Here is a 25,713-nt window from a genome sequence, read left to right on the forward strand (position 1 = left end):
AGCCCTTTCATATGATACCCCACTTGGTATGGTAATCTTACTTTGAAAGTTAATAATAGCATTATATTTTGTAGGTACATGAGCACATTTTAATTTTTTTCTTGTGATGTAACCACAAATTCACGGTTTTTAGATTTTTCCCTCATGTCTGCTTTAAGAACCTTCCTGGCAAATTTCATGATTCTAGGTCAACGGGAAGTACCCTATAGGTTTCTTGACAGACAGACAGACAGTCAACAAAGTGGTCCTATAAGGGTTCCGTTTTTCTTTTTGAGGTACGGAACCCTAAAAATCTACTCTCCGTTAAATCTTCAGAACATAAATCGTGTAAGAGTAACTTGGCTGGCAACATTTCAAAATTACCTCATTCACGAAAAAGGAGAAAAAAGTTTCTTTACAAAAATAAAAAGTTCCCTGTACGCGTTTCCCTAACCGCAAAGTTTACACCAACGGCATTCAGAGCATAGTTGTTATCAACTTAACCTGGATTCCAGCTGTAAGCTACAACTAAAGCAAAATACACCTTAACGAGCGTATTCCGCTGAGGAAAACGCCGCATTAAGGGTGCGTTTCCACTAAAGCGGACGAAGGTGTGTTCAAGAGACGAATCAGAGTATTGTTAGATGACGTGATAATTTTATAACTTCACTGGCTGATGCCCGCGACTTCGTACGCGTGGATATAGGTTTTTAAAATCCCGTGGCAACTCTAAGATTTCCCGGTATAAATAGGAGCCTATGTCACTCTCCAGGTCTTTAACTATACCCATGCAAAAAATCACGTCCATCCGTTGCTCTGTTGCGACGTGATTGAAGGACAAACCAACAAACAAACACGCTTTCACATTTATAATATGGGTACTGATTTCTCAGTAATATGATAGATCCTGTGCGGACGTTTTGATTTTACAAGGCAAAAAAGGACGCATACCGTCTCTGGGATGTAAGCTATATGTAAGCTATCTGTATCAAATTTCGTCAAAATCATTTAAGCAGATAGGCCGTGAAAAGGTTACAGACAGACAGCCAAATTAAAGCATTGTATAATACTAGCTTATGCTCGCGACTTGGTCCGCGTGGACTACACAAATTTCAAACCCCTATTTCACCCCCTTAGCGATTGAATTTTCAAAAACTCTTTCTTAGTGGATGCCTACGTCATAATAGGTGAATGCCAAATTTCAGCCCCATCCGTCCAGTAGTTTGAGCTGTGCGTTTATACATCAGTCAGTCAGTCAGTCACCTTTTCCTTTTATATATTTAGATTAAAGTAGGTATGGAGTTTGCCTCTAAAAAAGAACTGGGATAACAATAAACCTAACAACAAGTTTCATTAAGTTTTTTCGCCTTCCAAATCCGCTTTTCAAAAATTCAATTAGAATCGATTCAGCTCGGGCTTTACAAAGGAGAACTAATAAAAAATTCAAACATCGATTCAACAAGGATCCAAATTGGAGTTTCTTTGTTTGTTTAAAGAGGGTGCGATTTTTTAGAGTTGAAGAGAGTATCTAACGTTGTAGTGGGTAACTACCCTCCTGATTGACATGTTAGCATGCTCCTGTGGGTTAGGGTGCGACTACATTACAAAAATAATTAAAAAAATTAAAAGCTAGATATATAGGTACACAGAAACATAGACAGCTAGAGTGCTACAAGTACTTAGGAACATAGAATAAATACTCAATATTATTATCCAAGCGAAGTCAGGGCGGATCATTTCGTTATTTTTTTAAATATTTATCTGATTGTGGAGTAATCCAAATATCTAATATCATCATCAGACACCTATAAAACATAACTTAAAACTTCGAACAAACAAACAATTAAGTACATATTGAAATCGGTTCATCCGATGGGATTCGAATGCGAAAAGATTCCGACGAATTGAGAACCTCCTCCTTTTTTTGAAGTCGGTTAAAAATGCCGCAACACCGGACACGCGCATCCAAAATTACACAGGTAAACTCCATGCATAAAAAAAACTGTCAAGCTGCCAATCTTTAATTAATATTCTTTCTGTTTCGCGAAAATCGAATCAAATAACCCTCCAAACATGAGCAATCAAACTAAAAATTCGGTTTGAAAATTTAATAAAATTAAAACCGTCCAGTGCGAGTTGGACTCGTACACGAAGGGTTCCTTACTATCGTACAAGATAATTATAACACTTTTATGTGCAACACTACAAGTTAATAACGGACAGCGCCATCTACATGTGATTTAGTAAACTAATATTTTATCGCGAACATTTTTTTGTGATGTAACCACACATTCAGGGTTTTCGGAATATTTCCTTTGCTTGTGCATAAGACCTACCTACCTGCCAAATTTCAGGATCTAGGTCAACAGGAAGAAGATTTCCGTTTCTTGACAGACACAACAGACAGACAACGAAGTGTTAGGAACGGGTTCTAACTAAGGGTTCCTTTTTTCCTCTTGAGGTACGGAACCCTAAAAACATGCGAGCGACACCGGAACCAGGCTGTCGCGTAAAATTGGGGAATTTGTGAATACACAGTGTAGACGTAGCGCTTTTGTCCTCGGCTGTACAATGGGGGCCATTGTGACTGGAGAACCAATGGTGCACATGCATGGTGCGGTTGAAAGCGTAGATTGAGTGATGCATTGATAATGTGGCTTGGTAGATATCGTTTAGCCGTCGTCAACGCATCGATTTGACCAGAGTTTAGATTTTTAGGTCCGAACTCCGAGATTCCGTGTCCTGGATTTTTTTTTATTTGTACCTAAAAATATTTACAGTAAAGAGAAAGAGAGAGTAAAAGTGGACACGGAAGCGGGAAGGGATATTTATGTTTAGAGCTTACACCGAAAATCAAAGTAAAGATAGAGAATAGAATTTCTTTAGAGGACGATTCAGACGACATGACGTGTCTTCTTCTTCTTTGCTCTGGGCTGGTTTCCGCACTTAAACGTTTCCGTCTGTTGTGCGTGACGACAAGTGTCATACACAACCTTAATGCATTGCATAAAGGTTGACACAGTATGTGGTTTGAATCGTCCTCTAAAGAAGCCCCTATCTTGACTTTCAATTCTAGTGTTAGTTCAAGCTTCAAGCACAACCCTGACCCTCCATACATGTGAATTACTAATTTAATTAATACTACTACCGGACAACAGGCCTGTCCGTACCATATTTGTGTATGGATAATGGTAGGGCTGAGATCTTAGCAATTGTTGCAAAATCTAATTATTAGTTACTACCACCGAAATACCGGCCTGTCCGCACACGATTTTGTATGTGTGAGTAATAGTAGGGATGAGGTCAGAGAAACCAAACGAGCGGGACAAGGACAACGCTATACGTAAGCGACATCAGTGCTTCTCGCTCGCAGTACAACAAGGTGAGAAACGATTGGCGCCAGCGCAGCAGTGCCAGTAGCCGTGCTATTACAGTACGCGGCCGAAAGTGATGAACAACGGCCTTTAGAATGACATTTCATCTTTGTAGAGCGTTGTCTCTGTCACTCATACCGACCAGACGCTTTGTCGGTCTCAACAACCGAGACAGAGCTTTTTCTAAGGATCGATCTTCATCACTTTTGGCGGCGTAATGTACGTTGCGGGCGACGAAATTGGCGGTGGACAGTCAGTCGCTTCTTAACGTATTATTAGTTAGTATTCAATAGTTCAGTTTACCGACTGTTCGTACAGTACTGAAACTATAATTTGTTCTTACGCAGAAATCTATTTCTATGAAAATATTGCTGGCTTGTTTAGAACGCTGTAGTCTGTAGTGTTTAGTGTACGCAGTATGTATATAATATATTGCGTTCATAAGCACAAAGGAACCTTAGTGCATTAGCAATAAGTACGAGAATGGTCCTCCATATTTCGTAGGATATTTTTTTGTAAAACATGCTAACAAAAGTCCTTAGCACAGCATATTATTAAAACAAAGGGTGCGAAGTGCGCCCTTATGCGTAGTTTTGTATAAAAGATTTTCCAACTGACCTACTGCTTTACATAATTTTAATTGTGGTACACTTGTGTTCTTAAAAAAAGCTGCAATAGCCTATTGGTTACGACGTCCGCCTTCTAATCGGAGGTCGAGGGTTCGATCTCGAGCACGCACCTCTAACTTTTCGGAGTTATGTGCGTTTTAAGTAATTAAACATCACTTGCTTTAACGGTTACGGAAAACATCGTAAGGAAACCTGCATGCTGAGAGAGATCTCCATAATGTTCTCAAAGGTGTTAGAAGTCTACCAATCCGCACTTAACCAGCGTGGTAGACTATGGCCAAAACCCTTCTCACTCTGAGTGGAGATCCGTGCTCTGTAGTGAGCCAGCTATGGGTTGATCATGATGATGACGATGTGTTTTTACAAAAGTCACTTTTGGTACAGCTGTGGTCCTTTTATTTTCGTAAGGCTCACTTTTAATATCACGAATTTTGTAAAACAAACAAAACTTGCTGAAAGAAAAGCACTGCTGCTAACAATATAATAATTAAGAAAATTACTGCAAAACAAAGAATGTACAGTCCGCTTTCAGGATTCTTTTCCAGCTGACCGACTGCTTTGTATAATTTTGATTATAGTCCTATAGTTTCATACCTTTTCCATTGCTAAAACATTTGTATTTCTGCGAAACCTACCTACTTATTTACCTTTTGTCCGTGGGCATTTAGGCCTTTTTAATAATCCCGTAAAAATTCTTTGATTTCCGGAAATAAAATAATCTTACTAGCTGACCGCCCCTTCTTCACTGAACGAAAATATATATATTCTTAGTGATGAGACATCTGTCAATATACAGTCATCACGAAGACCTTGTGAAAATGTAATCATGAAACTTGTAGTGTCGCCTGCCTTTTTTAAAACTGTCCCCTCTATGAATCTGTTTCATTCTACGTCACATTGGCGAAGTGCATTGTGCTGGTGTGGCGCTACTAAAAGTGATAAAACAAAATAAGAAGAATAAGAAGACCTTGGCACGAAGAGTCAATTTTATTTCCCGGTACGATCGCTGTGGCGCTTAGAATCGGCACAAAATATAACTAAATATCCATTATTTAGTGCTTCATGCAAAATATAGTTTCTTGACGCAGTTTCAAGAGAAACCAGGAAACAGTATCTGTTACATGTCGTAGTTTGAACTATATGTCAGTTCACTTCAAAATTCTGGGATCAGGTATTGCGCTTCGATAAGTCTTAATTGAATTTACCACACAAGTAGGAACTTTATGATTGTGAATTATCATAAACACTTTAGACTGCAGTCTGATTATGGTCTATCCAACTGGTTTAAGAACTATTTGGTATCTAATGATTTTAAGCTTATTACGTGCTTTAACGACATATTTTAATGTATGTAACGCCAATCGTGGTATGTACCATACCACGATTAATTTTTGTTTTTATTTGTCGATATTTCAACCCAATTACACGGGTCGTGGTCACGAAGAGACTCCGGTGCCACGGGAGATGAAGTTCGAACTGTCAAGGGCAGTAGCAAACTACCCTTTTTCTGCCCCTTGCTGCCTTTACTGCCCTTGACAGCTCGAACTTCATCTCTCGCAGCACCGCATAGTCTCGTCGTGACCACGACCCGTGCAATTGGGTTGAAATATCGACAAATAGGAACAAAAATTAATCGTGGTATGTACCCGTTATATACGAGTACATTAAAATATATTCTATTGAAACTTTCTGATTCGTGGAAGACCCTACTGGGGTACGTAATGGGACTATTAACATGCGTTTAAAAAAAATAACAGTTTAACAGTTTACATAATATCGAAGCTTCAAGTTGGTAATACGTGTACCTATAATGTAATCTATATCCTTGTTATAATATATTGTGGCTGTAAACGTCATACTTCCTTGTGTTTACCGGTTGTTAACTTTGTTATAGCGGAAGCGAGGTTATTTTTACAAATGGCAACGCATTACTTTGACGAATGGTAAAGACCGATTCGCATGACCTAACGATTTAAATACGAAATGCTTTCACACTGCTTAAACAAAGCTTTTTGTACTTTTTGATTTAGGAAAAATGTTACATTTATGTTAATGTTACGTGCAATGCATTTATTATGCAAGACATCTTTTCAGTAAATTATTTTTTCGTACAGTAATTTTTCTCTTCTCGTAGGAAAAACAAAATAGGGTCTTGGGTTGTAGTAGAAAAATGATGTGTTTTTTTTCGCATAGCTGTAGTTTATGGGGCTAGAATTCATTATTAATTAAGTATGTTAATTTTTAATTATTTTTAAGAAAATTAAATATTTATTAACGTCACGCTGAACGGAAAGCGATTAATGACGTTACAAGGACGTTATATTTTACAATTTTTAACATGTAAATAGAGCAATTTCTGCTGGAAAACATTTAAAAAAAAATTGAAAAATATTTGTTGTTTACGCCTTGTGAAGTCATTAATCGCTACTTTGGTTTGATGACTGGGATCCAAAGAGGTTTCAGGTGACCAAAAGCTCATTCATGTCTTGAGACGTTACGAGCCTAAAAATTTCATAAAACTTTTTTTGCACAACCTTGAATATTTTTTAATAAAACTAGCCTTATCTAATTACCTACCATACAACTCATGCCCGCGTGGAATGACAACAAGATTTTTTTTAAATTAAAATGCAGGTGACATTTTTATGATACGAAACGTATTTTGTCGCACAAGACGTATATCAACACGGCTAATTAACTCTGCAAGAGGCAAGGAGCAAGTGGCGTCTCGCAAGTAGTCTGGTCTCGCGACGTGAGTGACCCTTCACATACGACACGCCTCAGCCGTGACAGATGTGAATAGGGATGACCAACATTATAATAATAAAAGGCTTCTTAGCGATACGTAGAAATGATACGTAACGCATTTCCTCGCAAGACGTACAACATAACAGAGCTAATTAACTCTGCAAGAGGCAAGGAGCAAGTGGCGTCTCGCAAGTAGGTATAGTCTGGTCTCGCGACGTGAGGGACCCTTCACATACGACACGCCTCAGCCGTGACAGATGTGAAAAACCTCAATAGCTCAACCGGTAAAGGAGTGGACTGAAAACCGAAAGGTCGACGGTTCAAACCCCGCCCGTTGCACTATTGTCGTACCTACTCCTAGCACAAGCCTGACGCTTAGTTGGAGAGGAAAGGGGAATATTAGTCATTTAACACGTCTAATATTCTTTAAAAAAAAAAAGGCTGGCTATTGTACAGTTTTTAGGGTTCCATACCTCAAAAGGGAAAGAGGAACACTTATAGGATCACTTCGTTATGTGTCAGCCCGTCTGTCCGTCGTGTCTGTCAAGAAAACCTATATGGTTTTTCCCGTAGACTCATGAAATATAGAATCATGAAATTTGGATTAATACGAGTAATAGGTACTAAATTATTATACTAGATACGGAATACTAGAGAAGGAATGAATGCTCTCTGATTTTAAGCTTTTTACGACCATACCCCTTCCAGGTTAGCTTGCTTCCATCTTAGACAGCATCATCACTTACCATCAGGTGAAATTGCAGTCAAGGGCCTCCCACCAGACCAGACCAGAAATTTAGAAAATATTATACCTTTGGCCTAGTTACCACCCTACCGGCAAAGACGTGCCCCCAAGCGATTCAGCGTTCCAGTACGATGCCGTGTAGAAACCAAAGGGGTATGGGTTTAATAAAAAAATTACAAAAAAAATAAAAACCGACTTCAATACACAAACACTAAAAATTAAAAAATAATGTATGTACTTACATTTAAAAAAAAAGATTCCGACGAATTGAGAACTGAACTCCTTTTTTTGAAGTCGGTTAAAAACTGCCTTACCCCTTCCAGGTTAGCCCGCTTCCATCTTAGACTGCATCATCACTTACCACCAGGTGAGATTGCAGTCAAAGGTTAACTTCCATGTGAATAAAAGAAACTAGGTAATGGTTATAAGCCCCGCAAATTGCTATTGCGCTGGAACCATGTCTCATTAACATCAAAATGACGTCATTTTGACGTCAGCCGAAATAAAAATATACCATCAGCTCAAAACTTCAGTCTAGTGCTGACGTCACTAAAATGGCGGCCACGCGCATTAGCAATTTGCGGGACTTATAGGTATTTGGCGTTTCTTCACACCAGCAGTGACAGCCCTGTTGACCACTGAAACGAATCGCTTTAACATCCCTACGAATCGGCTCTTTCTCACTGGATAGTAAAATATCTCAAGCGTGCATTTCGAGTTGTGTTTCAAAGTACTTCGAAATGTGTGGGGTCTTTACCTACTCTGTAAAATCAGTTTATATCTATATACCTGCCGCAGGATTATAATAAAACTAGTTGATCCGCCCTGGCTTCGTTCGAATAGAATTTCTGAAAAGCCTTTCCGTTATAGTACAAAAGAAAACCTACAGGCAAAATTGCAAGTTAACACCAGCGAGCGGCGGCGGCGGGGTGATGTGCTAACTCAGTGCCTGAATTGCAACGGAGCTCAATTGACATTTATTTTTAATCCATTGGAGGTTTTTTACGAAAAATTATTTAAACATTACTCAATGAAGCATCAATAAAGAACTGAAGAGCTATAGGCTATTTTTTATCCCGGAAAATCAGAACACTCCCACCGTATTAAAAAAAAAACTTGAATCGCCGAACACGTCGCGTCGCGTGGACATTTTCTATAGTTAGGTATAAATAAAAAGTTAGAACTTATTTTCCCAGAAATTATTTAAAAAAAATTGTTAATGTAAAAGGTCGTAACCGCAAATTGGTCAGCAGACGAGGCGAGCACTGTCCAATTAGCGTCGTAATTAATATTGCGTGACAATTTCAATCACCGCCAGCTCATTGCGACGCGCGACGGGGCGACCGTGCAGTTTAGATTGCTATTGCACTGGAACCATGTCTCATTAACATCAAAATGTCGTCATTTTGACGTCAGCCGAAAAAAAATATACCATCAACTCGAAACTAAAGTCTAGTGCTGACATCACTTAAATGGCGGCCACGCGCATCCATACATTTCCATTATAAGCAACTAGCCGATGCCCGCGACTTCGTCCGCGTGGATTTACGTTTTTCAAAATCCCGCGGGAACTCTTTTATTTTCCGGGATCAAAAGTAACCTATGTGTTAATCCAGGGTATAATCTATCTCCATTCCAAATTTTAGCCAAATCCGTCTAGTAGTTTTTGCGTGAAGGAGTAACAAACATACACACACACACACATACAAACTTTCGCCTTTATAATATTAGTCGGGAAAACAGTACTTAAGTGCTAGCGCGCAGCACGGAAAATTTCCGTGTTTTTTCCCGCAAAATCTGTAAACTATAGAACTACATAGAAGTGCGCGCACTGCGGAATTAATTTCGCACAGGATTTTGATATATAAAACTTTAAATTTGGAGATTTTAAAACGCAACTCACTGCACCGTGGTGCGCGCTAGCTCTAAGGGAGTATAAATTTTAAAAAAAAGTCCGTAAAAACGACATGCTTTCTAAAATGTATTATCCAGATTAAAAACGCCACAGAAAAAGATTTGATATTGTTTAGTCGCTCTAATATAAGTACGGGGTAGTGAAAAATGTGGTCCTGGCAAATGAATTAGAGATGTAGGTGAACAAAATGATATTGTGATATTTTGTATGGCGGTAGCTTATGGAGCTAGAATCTACACTAGTCTATATCTATACATTCTAATAAATAAAATAGTAGCTAAGTAATGAGGTAGTGTTTTCGAAATTACAGACAGACACTTCAATTTTATTTATTTGTATAATTATATAGAAGTATATATGAATATAGCAAATACCATGAGCTTAACATTGTATCGTGATGCTATTTGTCACACGACCTTCAATATTTAGATAAGTGCCGAATGCGAAGAATTCGCCGGTACTGCACGGGTATTGCACAATCCAAGGGTTGTTTTATTTATTTATGAGGGCGAGTGGATGTGATGGCCGGAGGGAGAGGGTGGCTACATAGTACCTACCTATTCTGGAGTAAGAGTTAGATAAAAATAAGTAAACAAAAATATTTTTTGTACATTAGGGCCGATTTTTTTTAAAGTAATTTGAGGTTTTCTCAATTTATTTTTTAAAACTTTCAAAATTAAGTTTATTTGGCGATTGAAAAATCAGCTGTAATTGATCGATTTGAGAATCTTATTAGCCATAATGTTGATTTTTTCAAACTAGCCGACTGATCCCGTACATAATATTACATATAGATTATAGAGGAACCTTTCAGAAAAGATCCTCTCTATAATCGGTTAGGAAATTCGAACATACCTACGCTTAATTTTTAACCGACTTGCAAAACAGGAGGGGGTTGTCTAGTCGGTACGCGGTTAATGACTGCTTTGATTTTTCCAACATATTTTTTTCTAGCTGTTTTTTGCGAAGAGCTACGCACCTTATTGGTTGATCAGCGCTTTTTAGGGTTCCGTACCCGAAGGGTGCCAACGGGACCCTATAACTACGCCTCCGCTCTCCATCCGTCCGTCCGTCTGTCTGTCAGCGGACTGTATCTCGTGAGCTGTAATAATTTTAACAGAATATGTATTCCTTTCCTACTTTGCCGCTATAACAACAAATAATTAAAATTTCACAATAGCCGACATACAATTTTTTTTTTTAAGTGTTTTTCTTGTGTAATGGCACTGAACCATTCGTGCGCGAGTCCAACTCACACTTGACTGTTTTTTTTAAGCTTTGTAATATCATCACACAATTTCATATTTAATCAACATGATTAATTAAATCGACGTTGCCAGGAGCTTACAACATTTATGTTATAAACAGAAATGATTAAAATGGTTTCACTTTGATTAAAATATACAACAGAAATTATTAAAATTAATTAAAATACAAAATTAACTCCTACAATGTTCCGTTCCTCACGTAGGTACTTGTTACTGCTGTCAATGACATGTCACCGAATTATTTTGTGACCGCTTCAGTATAGGGTCATCAAAAATGCTCCTTGACGACCTCCCTGGCGCAGTGGTAAGCACTGTGGTCTTATTAGTGGGTGGTCCTAGGTTCGATTCCTGGCAGGGATTTGAAATATTATAATTTCTAAATATCCTCTGGTCTGGCCCGTTAGGCTTCTAAAAATTATAAAATTCCAAACCCCTGCCAGCAGGGGCGTGCACAGGCCCGGAGCCCCGGGTATGCATGGGGAAAGCATCGCAAAAAAAAAAATTAAAAAAAAAAATTAATTTTTTTTTTTTTTTAAATAAATAAATTTATTGATGATACATACTACTTTCAGCCGTGATAGCCTAGTGGTTATGACGTCCGCCTTCTAATCGGAGGTCGAGGGTTCGATCCCGGGCACGCACCTCTTACTTTTCGGAGTTATGTGCGTTTTAAGTAATTAAATATCACTCGCTTTAACGGTGAAGGAAAACATCGTGAGGAAACCTGCATGCCTGAGAGTTCTCTATAATGTTCTTAAAGGTGTGTGAAGTATTCCTTTGCGAATAATATCTAATTTTACGTTACAGGGAAAAGAAACAAAGTTTTGTCTAAGTACCTTTTGTAAACACACAGCGCCATCACAAACTTCACATGAATAAACTTCCATTTTCCAAATAAGTAATAAGTATTCTATAAATTAACCTTTATACACACTTTTAAAATCACAAAACTAACTGGATTTTATTTACTTCACGTAGTTATATCCACAAAAACTCCATTTTTCACCAAAAAAAAACAAAACACTGCACATTGAACGATTAGAAACAAACAAGATGGAGTAATAAGAGATTTTTATGCCAAAATATACCAAAAATCTCCTTAAAAGTTGAATTATTCATAAAAGCTATTATTTATTTTGCAAGAAATAGTATTTAATTTTTAAAGAACGATTGCAATTATCAATAAAAGGCATAATGCTTTTAAATCTTTTATTCTTTTAAATAGTACGAGTTTTGGTTTATTTATTTGAATTTACGTTCGAAACATAAACTGGCAAGCTTTATCTTAGAATCTAAACCATACTCAAATTTATGGAAAATAATATCAATAAATTAATTAAATTGAAAAAGTATAGAATTATAATAAATATAGCTACTTATTTTGATTGTACTAGATTAAAAACTCAAATGCTTACATGTACTTACGAATTTAAACTCCGCGCGGTATTGAACTCTCTTGTGATTGGACAGAAGTCGTGCTTATTTCGCCCGTCAAAAAGGGGTCATTTGACGCACACATTAACAAATTCTAGGAGAAATGTTTCACACATCTAGACCTTAGAGTTGCGTAATATTACTATACGTGTAAGCGTGGATGTGTGAGTAAAAGCACAACTGGATTTTGCCTCTGATGACGCGTCTCGTCGTCCGAGTCATGGGAGAGGACTGATAGTACCGATAGATGGCGTTCACTCAAGGTTCATTGGCTAATGGGCTAAGCTTACACCTACCGCGGCCGTGGTTCGTGACTGTGATAGTGCTATGATTTTATTGCAAGGCGCGGCGAGCTATTTAATGAATTTTCAATTATTTTTAAAAAAGATTCCAATCATTTGTAGATTCAAAATGCCAGAGCTTTACCAGAGTAAGCCAGGGTATGCTGAGCTTTTGAGCTTATATACTTTGCACGCCACTGCCTGCCAGGAATCGAACCCGAGACCTCCCACTAATAAGACCAAAGCACAACCACTTCGCTAGGGAGGTTGTCGTCATTACGGAGTGCGTTTTAAGTGATTAAATATCACTTGCCGGTGAAGGAAAACATCGTAAGGAAACCTGCATACCTGAGAGTTCTCCATAGTGTTCTCAAAGGTGTGTGAAGTCTGCCAATCCGCACTTGTCCAGCGTGGTGGACTATAGACGAACCCCTAATTCTGAGAGGAGATCCGTGCTCAGTGAGCCGGCGATGGGCTGATAATGATGAGTGATATGGTGATGATCATAGTGATACTAATACTTACTGGTATAAGTCCCGCAAGTTGCTAATGCGCGTGACCGCCATTTTAGTGACGCCAGCACTAGACTGAAGTTTCGAGCTGATGGTATATTTTTACTGACGTCAAAATTTAGAGCCTCAATAGCTTAACTGGGTCGACGCGCGACGGTTCAAACCCCGCCCGTTGCACTATTGTCGTACCTACTCCTAAGAGGAAAGGGGATTTTTTTTTAATAATCACGTCATCTCGATATTAATAAGACATGGTTCCAGCGCAATAGCAATTTGCGGGACTTAAACTGATTATATTTCGTTTTAGAGGCAGCCCTACCGTCCCTAATGCACACAGTTTATGAGGGGTCTCGACTTTACAACTAAACCACGTCTGTGTGTCACACAGCTAATTTCAATGTAATAATAAAACGAATGGAGATTTCATTTTATTTCTACTCTAATTGCTTCCGATAGTCAAGAAAGAATTAGTGAACCGTATTTCAGATTAATATTATGCTATAACCTCCCTAAAGAGTGGAAGTCTCCACAAGAGACCTATTTTTTATTTTATTCAGATACAAGTTAGCCCTTGACTGCAATCTCACATGGTGGTGAGTGATGATGCAGTCTAAGATGGAAGCGGGCTAACCTGGAAGGGGTATGGCAGTTTTTAATAAACTGATAGGCACCCCTTTGGTTTCTACACGGCATCGTACCGGAACGCTAAATCACTTGGCAGCACAGCTTTGCCGGTAAGGTGGTAACTAGCCACGGCCGAAGCCTCCCACCAAACCAGATCAGAAATTGAGAAATTATAAATAAATAAATAAATAACCTTTTATTTGGGACCATAGCGCACAGTACAAAACAGAACAACACCAGACAAACGTACATAAACAAAACAAAAAAAAACACAACAAAAAACAGAGCATGAAGACAAAAAGATCACAAATACTTAACTAATACGTACGGCTTTCCATGCATTTCAACCGAGAAAACAATCGCACTTACTTAGCTCCTATAGATAGTGTACGACTGTACGTGTATAGAGGCGGCGATTTTCCCAGCCGAATTGCATGGAATTACAGTAAAATTAATCTAAAATAAAATAAAATAAATGTCTGACATAAACCCGAATGCGTGTCTGTGGCGCATAGCTGTCCCAAAAAAGGGAATTGCCTCAGCGTAATGCTGTAGTAGTGTATGTGGGTACACTACCTCAGCGCTGTTTTTCAGGCATCCCCTGAAAAATTCCGCTCGACGTCCCGGACCGGTCCGGGTTTCATAATTTATCTGTGCGATTGACCCCTCGGCGTTAAATTGACATACTAATATCTATGGATGGGCGAAAAATTGTCTGAAACTGAGTATTTTTCTCGGTCGGTGGTCTGGCATAGTAACTAATACTTACTTAGTAAACTAACTGACTTTTTATTCAAAAAACAAGGCTTATGACGAGTCCCCCACGGTGTGCGAGGGTTAGATTCTTGGGTAGTCTCTAGAAACCTCCCAGTGCTAATTATTTAGGCCGCTTCCAAGATACTGGAATGGTGGATGATCGATACCTCAAGAACTCAAGCAAGTGCTTCCAAAGTCTTTTGCTTTTCTAAGAGTATCTTTTTGAGCTTAGACTTGAAAGCAAATACTGACTTAAGGTGCTGTACTGGAGGTGGGATAATGTTCCAGATCCTGGAAAAAGCAAGCCTGAAACTCCCTCGGAATGCTGCTGTTCTATGCCTTGGCACGGCCATTTGACACGCTGAACCTCTTGGCGTAAACCTGCTCTGCTGTCTTGCCCATTTAATCTGTGTGAAAAGATATTCTGGTTTTCCAGTGGAGATCACCCCAAATAACATAGTAGCCAAGTGCAGATTCCTTCTAGCTGACATATTTAAGAGGTTTGCTTTGTTGAGGTAAGGACTAATATGTGAGCGAGGAGCAATGGGGAAACAGAACCGAGCACAGGCATTTTGGACTCTCTGTATTAGCTTTTTGGTTCTTCCAAGCAAACATGGTCCATATGCTGTGTCTGCGTAGTTTAACTTTGACAAAATAAGTGAATCACATATTCGTATTCTGACTTCTACGCTAAGGTAAGATCTTATCTTGTAAAGCACTTTTAATCTGTAGAAGCAGTTTTTGACTGTATTCGAAATATGTGATTCAAAGTGCAAGTTTGAATCAAAGATTACTCCCAAATTTCTTGCCTCAGTTACTTTTTCTACACTAGTATTTCCTATTCTGACTTGTGTACCCAGAGACTCAATTGTTTTTGTCATCTTATTTGTTCCTAGTATCATGTACTTAGACTTGAGAGGATTCAATAATAATGAGTTTTTCTCTGACCAGTTAGATACTCTATTTAAATCTTCATTGATTTTAAATTCTGCGTCTGCTGCGTCTTGTGGTTTGAAAGAGAGATATAGTTGCACGTCGTCAGCATATAGATGGTATTTGCAGTTGGAAAAACAGTGAACTATATCTGCTGTATAAATAGCAAAAAGCAATGGACTGAGCGCGGATCCTTGAGGTACACCTCGAAGTACCGGAGATGTTGACGAAATCAGTTTAGTACCATCACTTTTAATTATATGCACAGATTGGGCCCGGCCACTGAGGAAGCTATTGAACCACTTTAAGGTCGACATTCCAAATCCATAATATGACAGCTTTGAAAGTAATAGTGTGGTATCGATTGAGTCAAACGCACGAGAGAAATCAAGCAGCACCAGGATGGTTCCCATACCCTGATCTTGTGCTGTCAGGATGTTATCAATTACATCCATCATTGCAGTCGCTGTACTGTGGCATTTCCGAAATCCTGATTGGTGAGCTGGTAATATTTTGTTTTCCTCTACAAACGCTGTCATTTGGGCACATACAAGTTTTTCTAAGATCTTAGATATACATGGCAAGATACTGATAGGCCTAAGATCTTTCATACTGGTTGGATTATTTACTTTTGGAAGGGGTTTGACTATTGCAGTTTTCCATGCATTTGGGAATGTGCTGGTTGTTATAGATTTATTTATAATAGCTGTTATAGTACTTAAACTCTGTGGAAGTGTCCAATGCAACATCTGTAACGAGATTTCGTCTAGGCCTAGTGCGTTTGATTTTAATCCTTTGATTATTTTTATAACTTCTGCTTCAGTTACTGGTTTCAGGTTAAAAATATTAGGACCAAACCTGTTGAATTCATAGTATGTAAGATAAGAAAGTGAAGGCCTCTCTCTATATGGTATGTTCAAAAAATGATTATTTATTTTCTCCGGGTCACATAAGCCTGTTGGTATTTCATACTCTTGTTTTTTATTCATCCCTACATTCTTTTTTAGATTCTTCCATAACAACATAGGCTTATTAATACATTGATTTATATAAAATTTAAAATAGGCACTTTTTTCTGCTTCCATTGCCTCACACACAATCTTTTTAACATTCTTGTAGTACTCTTTATGTGACTCATTTTTTGATGCTTTATATCGAGAATGACTTTGATTACGCAGCTTAATCATTTTCTTAATAGTGTAAGTTATCCAGGGGCATGATTGTTCTTTTACCTTTATCTTTTTTGTTGGAGCGTGCATGTCAAATAAAGTTAAAATGTAACTATTAAATACCAACGTCATATCTGCAACATTTTTCAAACGGTTAATAGTTTCCCATGGAACTCTATTAAGGTCTGCATTAAAGTCTTCTGCAATAATATCTTTTAGTGATCTGATGGTAATCCACCGGGGAACTATTTTAGCCTTCTTTAGGTTTAATATGAGCGTGATTATGGCATGGCTACCTAACTCTTGTACATGCTTCACCTCTATATCTCGGGTTGAGGCATCTGTACAAACTACATCTATCAAAGTCTCACTGTGGTCAGTAAAATGAGTTGGCTCTGTGACTACTTGGTTAAGGTTTATATAGGTTAGGAAGTCATTAAAAAGTTTAGTTTTGTTATCGAGTGGATTTAGTAGATTGATGTTAAAATCTCCCAAGAGTATTGTATTGTCATAGCTTGAGAATAGAGTCAGTGATTGGGTGATAGAGTCAATAAATATCTCAACATCCTGCCATGGAGGTCGATATGCTGTCCCTACCACGATCATTTTTTGACCCACTTTTAAACGTAGCCACATCTGTTCAACTGAATGAGGATTTGGATGTTCACAAACACTAAATCTTAAACCCCTCTTTATATAGAATCCTACTCCACCTCCTCGTCCCCCTTTTATATTTGGCGACCTCGGTGTATGAAAAAGGCGGTAGCCAGGTACCTGCGGAGCAAGTCCTTCTTCCCCCTCCCTCAGCCAGGTTTCATTGATAGCTATTAGATCTACTTTGATTTCACTCATTGCCACTAGGAATTCATCCTGCCGAGTTCCAAGTGAGCCTGCATTAAACAGTCCAACTTTAAGGAATTTTGACTTAACCTTCATATTCAGGCACTTTCACTTGATTGTGAACTAAGTTATAGAGTATAATTTGATTTGAAGCATGGATGAGGCTCATAGTTGCAATGTGGCATACGATTTGTGTAACGAACCTAAGACATATTTGACGCAATAAACGGAGGCGGACATATATTTTTCTTGAAATCATAAATTCATATTCGTCCAACGAAACGTGAGTTAGTTTAATATTTGACAAGCTATTTTTTGTTGTGCTAGTTTGAAGCAAGATTTCATTGCTTAAAGAATATATTATATCGCCATAAATAACATTCAGAACAACATCTTCTTTTTCTAATTGAACCAGGTCTTTTTTACTTAGTTTATAAGCCCAAATATCCACAGTCAACCTGCGTGCCAGAGACACGCATACGTCCCAAGAGAACTTAGTGCACAAAAATAAACATACAAACACAAAATTATAAACATAAGCCTGAACAGCCGAATAGTATAATATTATATGCTTATAGTTATTTAGAACAGCGTATAAAATTCCAAACCCCTGCCAGGAAGCGAACCCGGGCCCTCCCATTAATTAGACCACAGTGTTTACCACTGCATCAGGGAGGCCGTCAGTCTATGTCCAGCAGAGGACGTCCATCGGTTGATAATGATGATGACGACGAATGCAGCCGTGACAGCCTAATGATTAAGATGTCCGCCTCCTATACCGGAGGTCGGGGCTTCGATTGCGCACGGTACCAAAATTAAAAAGTATTAGGCAAGTTTTAACATTTAATGAGGTAAAGGCATTCTCCCACTTGTGAAGTAGGTATTTGGTAATGTAGACGATGTCTCACACTTACTATTGGCATGTGTTCGCAATCACAATTTGAGAGAAACACTATACGGACGAAGTCGCTGGCAATTGCTAGTATACAACATGATATTATCATTTACCATCTTAGTTCTAATAGGATTATAGTGATTATTTTCAAGTTTTAGACTGCCAGACAGACAAATTGATGTTTTTATAAATGTAGAGATGAAAATAATATGTTTTTCACATTCCTTTGTGAGGGTGCGTAGAGACTACTTCAGCGGCACTTCAAAAAAAATTAATTGGGGAAAAAAGTTCAAAGTGACATTGCAAACCCACACATGCGAGAATACACGTTAACGGCACTATCATTATGTTAAATGTCGAAAAGTTTATTTTCAATCTTTATCCGTACAAAATAGCACCGACTCATTGGTGCTTTAGCACCAATGCAACCTCAGTGACGTCTGGATTTCAAACGGGTCGTTCATTAGTATCTAAGAGGTGGCGCTGATTTATTTGGTTCCTAAACCGTGAAAAATTTTGTTCGCTTGACCATTTATCTTGTCATTTATTATATCTATGGTAGTGGGTGGTGGTACCTTTATTTAATATAGGTACTTAGGTAATAGGTAGTAATATATCACACGAGAATCATCATGGAAAAGTTTCATCATAATTAGGTGTAGGTAAGCTTTTACTGAAAAATTTACTTAGCCAAAAAACCAATACTTTTACTTACAATTTCCATTTCGTTATTCAATTAGTAACAAATAAAAATAATTAAACGAAAAAAGTTTCATCACAATTTTAGTGTTGTAGCTTTTACTAAAAATTTTACTCCGAAACCAAAACTTTTATTTATTTTATGGTCATCGGACATGAAAGCTTTTATAAACGTCGTGTCCCAAAAATTTATCAACGCGTCTGGTGACCCAAGAGCATGGTGCTTATTTCGCTCAACGATTAAAGCCTTACCATTCAGCGAGGTAAGTAATAGGACCAGTGTATTGGGCACAATGCCCATAAATGACCATTTGGATAATATATTTTTTGTAAATATTTTTTTAGTGATAAGTTTTTTCCACATGTAAATATTCCTTTTTCTACGCTAAAGTAAATAATAAAATATTAGTTGCTTTGAAAACAAAACTTATTTACAATTTCCATTTCGTTGTTCAATTAGTATTAAAATATAATCAAACAAGAAAAGTTTCATCATAATTAGGTATTTTCAGCCTTTCTGCATAATATTGAAGTCAGAAAAAAAATGGATTTACAATTTTCTATTTCTTTGTTTAGTTAGTAATATCTAATAATCAAACAAGAAAAGCTTCATCATATTATTATTATTATTTATTTATTTATTATTTAATTAGAACGGCCATAAAGCCAATTACACTAATTAAACTACGAGTACAAACTAACATAAACATACTTACAAAAATTGTTAAAATCATAATTAGGCGCAGCTTTTACTGAAAACTGTAGTCAGAAAACCAGTACTTTTATTTACAATTCTCCATTTCTTTGTTCAGTTAGTAATAATAATAATCAAATAAGAGAAGCTTCATCATAATTGGGTGTTGTAGCTTTTACTGAAAATTGTACTCCAAAAACAAAAACTTTTATTTACAATTTAGTAATAAATAATCCTTACCGGCTCCAATATCCGGTAAAACTACAAACACAGTCCACTCCAGTCCAATCCAATCACTACATAATAGAAAACTGAAAACACAGTTCGGTTCGAGAATTCCAATTTATCGTAATAAGTTGTGTAGGGATGCCAAGTACAGGACGTGTGGTCCCGACGAAACGCGCGCGAACTCTGGAGGCTGGACTACTTTGAGTCTGGAGGAATCGTGAATGAGTTTGGAGGGAAAATGTGGTTAAGGGTGATTATACATGAGAGGGAAACATAAAAAAGTGAATGTACTTCATCATTTTTTGGTCCCAATCCAATTTAGGCTAGGACCTCTATATTATAATAACATCTACTAAATTTTAACAAACTGCTAGTTGCACTTTTAATTGCCTAAAATATCTTACGGCCCAAGAGTAAATCGTCTCATAATTCTTTAGACTTTAGAGTGTTTTCGTGGATTTAGGTTTACTTAAATCGCGTAGAAATTCTTGGATTTAATTTTCTGTAATCAAAAATATTCTCATCATATCCCTCTCCAAGTCCAAGATGCAAACTAGCTATGCGCCGAATTCCAATATCTAGCACGCCAAATATATTATACTTATATACATATATCTAAATACATATATGAAAGAGAAATACAACTCACTCACTGTTTAATCACGAAATCTCAGGAACTATAAAGTTTACAAACTAGGAAGGTAGGTTCATTCTAGGACGTAGGTGTCAGCCTAATATTATAAATGCGGAAGTGTATCTGTCTGTCTGTCTGCTAACTTTTCACGGCTCAACCGTTCAACCGATTTTGACGAAATTTGGTACCATATAGAGACAGCTTGCATCCCGGGGAAGGAAAAAGGCTTTTTATCCCGGAAAATTAAAGAGTTCCCACAGGATTTTAAAAAACTAAATCCACGCGGACGAAGTCGCGGGCATCAGCTAGTCTAAATATATAAAAGGAAAAGGTTACCGACTGGTTGACTGACTCACTGACTGACTGACTAATCTATCAACGCACAGCTCAAACTACTGTACGGATCATGAAATTTGGCATGCAGATAGATAGCTATTATGACGTAGGCATCTGCTAAGAAAATATTTTTGAAAATTCAACACCTAAGGGGGTGAAATAGGGGTTTGAAATTTGTGGAGTCCACGCGGACGAAGTCACGAGCATAAGCTAGTACAGTATAGCTGCGAGTCTACAGTCTACACCCCCTCAAAAATCTATTTAACTTTTTAACTAATATAAAAACCGATGGGATTGAATTGCCAGCCAGATGATTTTAGCCAGTCTTTGTTCAAAGCTTAATTGGCGCATTTTAATTTTGCGATGCAACATTGAGTATTCAAAACTGTCCCTGTGCTGAAATAACAAAGGTAACTAAGTAACTAGGTAGGTTAACTTTACAAAAATAAGCTGGATGCGTAACCTCTTAGCTGTACTGCCATACTTCTTTAATCTTTTAACTTAGCTCTGCAATCTGCATCGTCACTTACCTACCACCAGATGAGAGCAGTCAAGGCTCATTATGTAAAGTACGAATATATTTTTTATTTTTTTAATCTTAAAAAATAAAGAATTAGGACCAATGGGGTTTAGACCATTTTTACTCAAACTAAAGGGTCAAAAACTAAACTAGCTTTAAATATCAAAATTTTTGTGTATTAAGCACTATATAGTGTAAATTTAAACAAAAATACTGAAAAGAACGATTCATTATATAGTTTGTAAGATGTGACCAAAACAAACAAACAATTTTTGGGTTTTTTTTTTCATGTTTTGTTGCTACCTATGTCTAGGTCTGAAAATAATGTCGGTCGAATATGTTGTTCATTACAATTACGTACGGAACCCTAAAAGAGCGAGGCCCGACTCGTACTTAGCCGGGTTTTTTCTATCTACGATCAAATTAACAAACAAACGTTCAAAATATCATACAGGCTTCATTCATCCAGCGTGAAAGCTATGTACGCTTTTTAGAAAAGTATGTGTTTTTATTACAGCGCCATCTCGCATAATTCAGCTGAAGCGCAACGTGGGAAACAGGAAATTGACGACGAAGTCGTCTGTAGGCACTAGGTACTACTGTCGTCTTATTACCACAGATATTACCATAGTTATACCAGCTTCCATTAGACAGCGCTACCGTCAAACAAATATTATGTGAAAAAAAAAAAAAAAAAAACTGACTTCCAAAAACAATAACACAAAATAATTTTTGTTTCTACACGTGTATGTATGTATGAAGTCTGGAGAGATTGCACCATCCGTAGGTAGTTCTGGTTCACTATAGTTTAGAAGTGCTGTACCCTGCATCATCACCAGGTTTGAGGAGGTGGGACTTGGAGTCCAAGTCCAACGACTTCTTGCTTGGATACCAAGCAAGAGAAGTCATTGCTTGGTAGTTCGTAGGTACTTACAAATACAATATGAATTCGCTATGAACACTTTGTGAATCTTGAAAACATAGGCGGGCAGTAACCCTGCAGCATCAGGATTAAGGAGTTGAATCCAGAAATTCTTATGGGACCACCATGGAAACTTCCTGTGTTGATTTGATCTCTGTTGATCTGTTGATTGAAAAAAAATTGAAAATCGGTCCAGAAACCTCGACAAAATCGGTGTACATGCATAAAAAAACGGGCCGAGTTGAGAACCACCTATAACAGCCATAAAACCTAAACCACACTAGAGAGCATTTTCTTCACGGGTAAAAATCTCTAGCGTGCTACTGAAAATTTTTTGAAAATTATAGGTAGGTACTTAGTCCAGGAATTATGTTTGAGGGACCTTCTTGTAACTGTAAAGATTCGAGAAGATAGATGGTAAATACCACGTTAGAATAATTAATGATGTAGTCCAAATAATAACAATCGTGGTGTAGAGTTTCTTCTCGGCTCTTCTCAGTAGAATTTGCTTTCCGACGGTGGTAGAGTCATGACATATTTTATTATCATTAGTGGCACAGGCTTCAGTGCCTGCAATAAATAAATTCCTTTTAAATAAATTTATTTCATTTCATTTGCTACACAAATTATCTGGATGGCTTGGCAGTGCCAGTATGGGTTTAATAAAAACTGCTGTACTCTTTTTTTAGCCCTTGACAGCAATCTCACCTTGTGGTAAGTGATGATGTAATCTAAGATGGATGCGGGCTAACCTGGAAGGGGTATGGCAGTATTTATTAAACCCATACCCCTTTAATCTTTCCAGGTTACCCCGCTTCCGTCAGACTGCGTCATCATTTACCATCAGCCCCCCAATTGTGTAAGAAAAACGTATTCATAGTTATCGTAATCGTTAACAAATTCTGCCTTTTGATTGGCTGTGAAAAAATGTAAACAGCGAATCAACAAATTAAAGGACGACGATTTTTGACGATTACGATAACGATAAATACGTTTTGCGTACACAATCGGGGGGCAGTCCAGGTGAGATCGCAGTCAAGGGCTAACTTGTCCGGATAAAATCTGGAACCCCTGGAAGTCATGCCCTGGCAAGCAAAAATCCACAACTCCACAAAGGAATTCCTCAAAAGCCGGCAACGCATATCTAGTATCTACCTACTATAATATATGTAACTATGTGGGTACGATGATAGATATAAACAACCCATATATTATAGCATGGTAGGTAAATAATAATAATGTTATAAATATTATGTTTATAATAATTATTATCGTTAAGGTTGCCGGGTTATCATTACGTTATAATCGCTGTATACAATGACTCACAATAATGGATATTCAGCATGTCTGTTAATTAAATAGCCACGTTGGAAGACAACTAAGTAGGTATGGGTTGGGTTATCTCACTGGTCAGACGAGAACACCCAAGAGCACCCAAGCATGCTGAAAAAAATTCTTGGAGGAGGCTTTGTAATTTCCCCTGCCGGGAATCGACCCTGGGACCTTCCACTGCTAAGACTACAACGCTCAACATTCCAACTCTTCAAACCTGATGATGCAGCTAGGGTACTGCACTCCTTAGCCATAGGTATTCAGCCACTGTGCATTATGAAATAATATTGTAGATGCCAAACATAATATTATGTAGACCCCATTATTGAACTCCAAGTCCCAACTCTTCAATACTGATGCAGCAAGGTACTGCACTTCTGAGCTATGGGTTTTGAGGAACTGTTGATAGTGAATTTATACCTACCTACCTATTTAAAGACTGGAGAGTGACACACTACTTTTTCCCCGGAAAATCAAGGAGTTGCCACGGCTTTTAAAGAACCTACATCGACGAGAACAAAGTAAACGAAAACGTGATCCTATCACTCCGTTTACTTCGTTCGCACACTGTCTGTCTGTCTGTGTGCTGTAAGTATGCCTGTCTGCTGCTGTCTGTCTGTCTGTCAAGACACGTCAAGGCAATCAAAATCTATGAGGTACCTTCCGTTGACCTGAAATCCAGAAAGGCAGGTAGGTAGTGTCTTATACTTAATTAAAGGGAAAATCCGAAAACCGTGAATTTGTGGTTACATTAAAAAAGTCTTATTTCTTGTTGTGTTGGAACGGAACCCTTCGTGTGCGAGTCCGACTCGCATTTGACAAGTTTTTTTTTTGTTAAATATCAAGGATATATTATACGATACGATATCACTAAAGAAATAGGTAAGTTCAAATTAGGTTCTAAAAAGTAGGTATAAAAAAGCTCCAAAGCTTTATTAACCTACTAGCTAATTATGCTCGCGACTTCGTCCGCGTGGACTACATAAATTTCAAACCCTTATTGAAACCCACTTGGGGGTGGAATTTCAAAAATCTTTTCTTAGTGGATAGGTACTTACTCTTTACAAAGAATACACCCTCCAAATTTCATTTCTCTGGTGCCAGCGGTTTAGGCTCTGCGTTAATATAATAAGTAAGTCAGTCAGTCAGTCAGTCAGTCAGGGCTTTGAATTTTATAAATACAGGCATTCCTAGACAAAACAATTATGGCAATAAAATAATGTCAATACAACTAAAAATAACACTTTCACTATCAAACCCCCATTATCAGGGTTGAAACAATGCTGTAACCCTCGAATGCACGCCGTTCTATTTTAGAAGTGGCGATACGCGCATGACCGACAAGAACGTCATTTTATAATCCGTACTCACTACTCTGCCAGTCCGCACGCCGCTGCCTATAGCGCGGCCGCGCGCCCGCGAAAAACGATTTTTTACGTAAAAATATTGACGCGAAAACGCGCGTGTGTTACAGAGTGTCACAAAAAAAGCCAAAAATGCGTAGGAACGTGAAAATTTTGTTCTTTTTGGGTGGAGCGTGGATTTTTGTGCTATTCTACTATATGCAGCCGGAGTCTACGCCGAACAAGGTAGCTTTTTCTGCTTGTTTATGAAATCAGCTGTTGGAGCTGCATTGCGCATGACGGGGAAGGCTGCAGCACTATGACCTGTCTTGTATTCCTTAGCAATACATGTCATGTCAGTATTGTATGTAAAGAATAGGGAATATAAGGAAAACTTAGGCGGATAACAAAGAATTGTACCGCGTTTTAGCGTTTCGGTACGATGCCGCATAGAAACCAATTAGAATATACGGATTGAATAAAACCTAACGTATACCTTCCAGTTAAGCCCGTTTCCGTCTTAGACTGCATTACTACCACGTGAGGTCAAAGGGCTAACTATAAACCTAATAACTAGGACAAAGAACAAATGAATAAATTTTGCGCAATTTTTTTAAATGTTTACTTAGGTAGAAAATTTAAATTATTAAGAAGAAGTATACCTAGTCCTACAGTCAATACCAAAAGATAGATAAGCTTGTTTGTAGTCAAGCAAGCATGGGAAACTACGTTAGATTGTGAGATTGTGTTTGTGTGAGTGCATACAATGTAACGTCGATCTACATAATACACTTTTTGTGACTAAGTAATTTATATTTTTATCACAAAAAGTTTGGTAAAACAAACAAAACATTTTATGACGTGCCTGCGTGCATCAAATCGACACCTGCTAGGAAAAAACAT

At 37.8% G+C, this 25,713-nt stretch overlaps 3 protein-coding genes across 3 annotated transcripts in view; 1 reads left to right on the forward strand and 2 right to left on the reverse strand.

Moving 5' to 3' along the window:
• LOC117984450 (kinesin-like protein CG14535) overlaps positions 1–19,890 on the reverse strand; it is a 437,285-nt gene extending 417,395 nt beyond the window's left edge. The window contains exon 1 of the mRNA XM_069500257.1: positions 19,736–19,890. The gene's annotated coding sequence lies outside the window, so the exon portion shown is untranslated. The remainder of the gene's footprint in view (positions 1–19,735) is intronic.
• The window catches only part of LOC117984389 (ATP-binding cassette sub-family G member 1-like), a 300,050-nt gene that overhangs the window by 147,133 nt on the left and 127,204 nt on the right, over positions 1–25,713 (reverse strand). The window lies entirely within an intron of this gene.
• Pgant2 (polypeptide N-acetylgalactosaminyltransferase 2) overlaps positions 24,843–25,713 on the forward strand; it is an 87,576-nt gene continuing 86,705 nt past the window's right edge. Inside the window, exon 1 of the mRNA XM_034970802.2 lies at positions 24,843–25,056. Coding sequence (XP_034826693.1) covers positions 24,964–25,056 — 93 coding nt within the window. The 5' untranslated portion in view covers positions 24,843–24,963. The remainder of the gene's footprint in view (positions 25,057–25,713) is intronic.

Source organism: Maniola hyperantus, chromosome 8 (assembly GCF_902806685.2).
Source record: "Maniola hyperantus chromosome 8, iAphHyp1.2, whole genome shotgun sequence".
In the NCBI taxonomy this organism is placed as follows: Eukaryota; Metazoa; Arthropoda; class Insecta; order Lepidoptera; family Nymphalidae; genus Maniola; species Maniola hyperantus.